The following is a 1,441-nucleotide window of genomic DNA, read 5'->3' as shown; positions in this document are numbered from 1 at the left end:
TGGGCCCCCTCCCCCGCCCCCGCGCGCGGCTGGGGAAGGGGCTGGCCCGGCCCTCCCGCCCGGGGTACTGGCCCCCCTCCCCCCGGCCCTCACCTCCGGGAAGGCCCCCTGGCTGTAAACCATCAGCAGCGAGGTCTTCCCGCAGCCGCCGTCCCCCACGATCACGATCTTCAACTCCTTTTTGCCAGGGCCCGGGGCCGGCGCTGGGGCCGCTGCCGGGCCGTGGGGTGCGGGGTCTGCCATGGACCGCCGCCGCCTGGGCCCAGGGCGCGCGGGCGGAGAACTGAGGCCGCCCAGGCTGCCCAAAGCAAGGAGAGAGGCAAGTGTAGGCGCTCGTGTGTGTGTGTGGGGGGGGGCAGGGGAAGGGGGAGGCGGAGCCCTAAGCTCCCGCCCCGCCCCGCGCCAAGCCAGGAGCTGGACGCCTGGGTCCCGGAGCCACCTCGGCTTCCCAGTCGCCACACTCCCGTGCCTCAGTTTCCCCGAGGCCCTGGACAGTACTGGTCATTGGGAAGGGAAAGGGGCGGGGCTCCTCCGAGCGGTTCAAGACCCTTGGCTTCGCGGATCTCCCCAGAAACTGTCAATGTGGCCGCCCCCTTCCCGAAGGGAAACTGAGGCTGCCCAGGGAAAGGAAGGGGCTTGGCCAAGCAGCCCGGCGTCACGTCTCCACCCCCACGTCTGGTTTGAGCTCATTTTCCTTAGCTGCCTTGCTTTCTGGGTCTCCTCCCTCCCTCCCTCCCTCCCTCCTCTTCAGACTGGTGCTCTCTCAGGCTGGGGGAACCGGGCTGTCTCCCCCACCTCGCAGAGCTCCCCTTAAAGGGTACTGCGTGACCTGTCAGGTTTCAGCTTCCCCAAGTTGGACCAGCATCCCTCGGTGGGGCCTCCCCAAGGTCGGGATCTCTGCCTGTTCAGCCTCAAGGATCAGGCGGAGCCCAGTCCTCAGCTCTTCATCTCTCCGGGGCTCGCTTCCTTTCCTAAATGTTTTGTTCCCAAAGCCATGGAGCTTGGGGGTCTTTCCGCCCAGCCCCCAGCCCCTGCACAAGACAGTGTTGGTGTAGTGGAAAGAAGGCTGGGTCTGGAGTCTGGAGATGTGACCTTGGACAAGTCACTTACTTTGTGCTTCAGTTTCCTCACAATCTCCATTTTTTAGAAAGAGGCTCCCCTGGGGGCCGCCTTTGCCTTGGCTATCAGACCCGGGCAATGGTACCATGGAGAATAATAGGCCCATCAAGTCCTGGCGATCAGAATCACCACCGTATTTCTTTGCCACTTCATTGAAGCCCTGAAGATAATAGCTGGCTTCAAGGACCTCCTCCTCCTCTCTTGGCCAGATCGGCTTCCGCCCCCTCCCCCCTCATTTCTCACCTCCCTGAAGGCTAGAATAGGGTGGGAGGCTGACACCCACCAGGGGATACCCATGCTGCTTTGGGAGGGCTGAGCTGTG

The 1,441-nt window shown here is 63.9% G+C and overlaps 1 protein-coding gene across 1 annotated transcript in view; it reads right to left on the bottom strand.

Annotated features, from left to right (window-relative positions):
* The window catches only part of RHOF (ras homolog family member F, filopodia associated), a 28,462-nt gene extending 28,219 nt beyond the window's left edge, over nucleotides 1-243 (bottom strand). Inside the window, exon 1 of the mRNA XM_044685410.1 lies at nucleotides 94-243. Within this exon, the coding sequence (XP_044541345.1) occupies nucleotides 94-243 (150 nt within the window). The remainder of the gene's footprint in view (nucleotides 1-93) is intronic.
* Between the last annotated feature and the right edge of the window lie 1,198 nt (nucleotides 244-1,441).

Source organism: Gracilinanus agilis, chromosome 1 (genome assembly GCF_016433145.1).
Source record: "Gracilinanus agilis isolate LMUSP501 chromosome 1, AgileGrace, whole genome shotgun sequence".
NCBI lineage: Eukaryota > Metazoa > Chordata > Mammalia > Didelphimorphia > Didelphidae > Gracilinanus > Gracilinanus agilis.
This window is presented reverse-complemented; position numbering and strand designations above follow the sequence as displayed.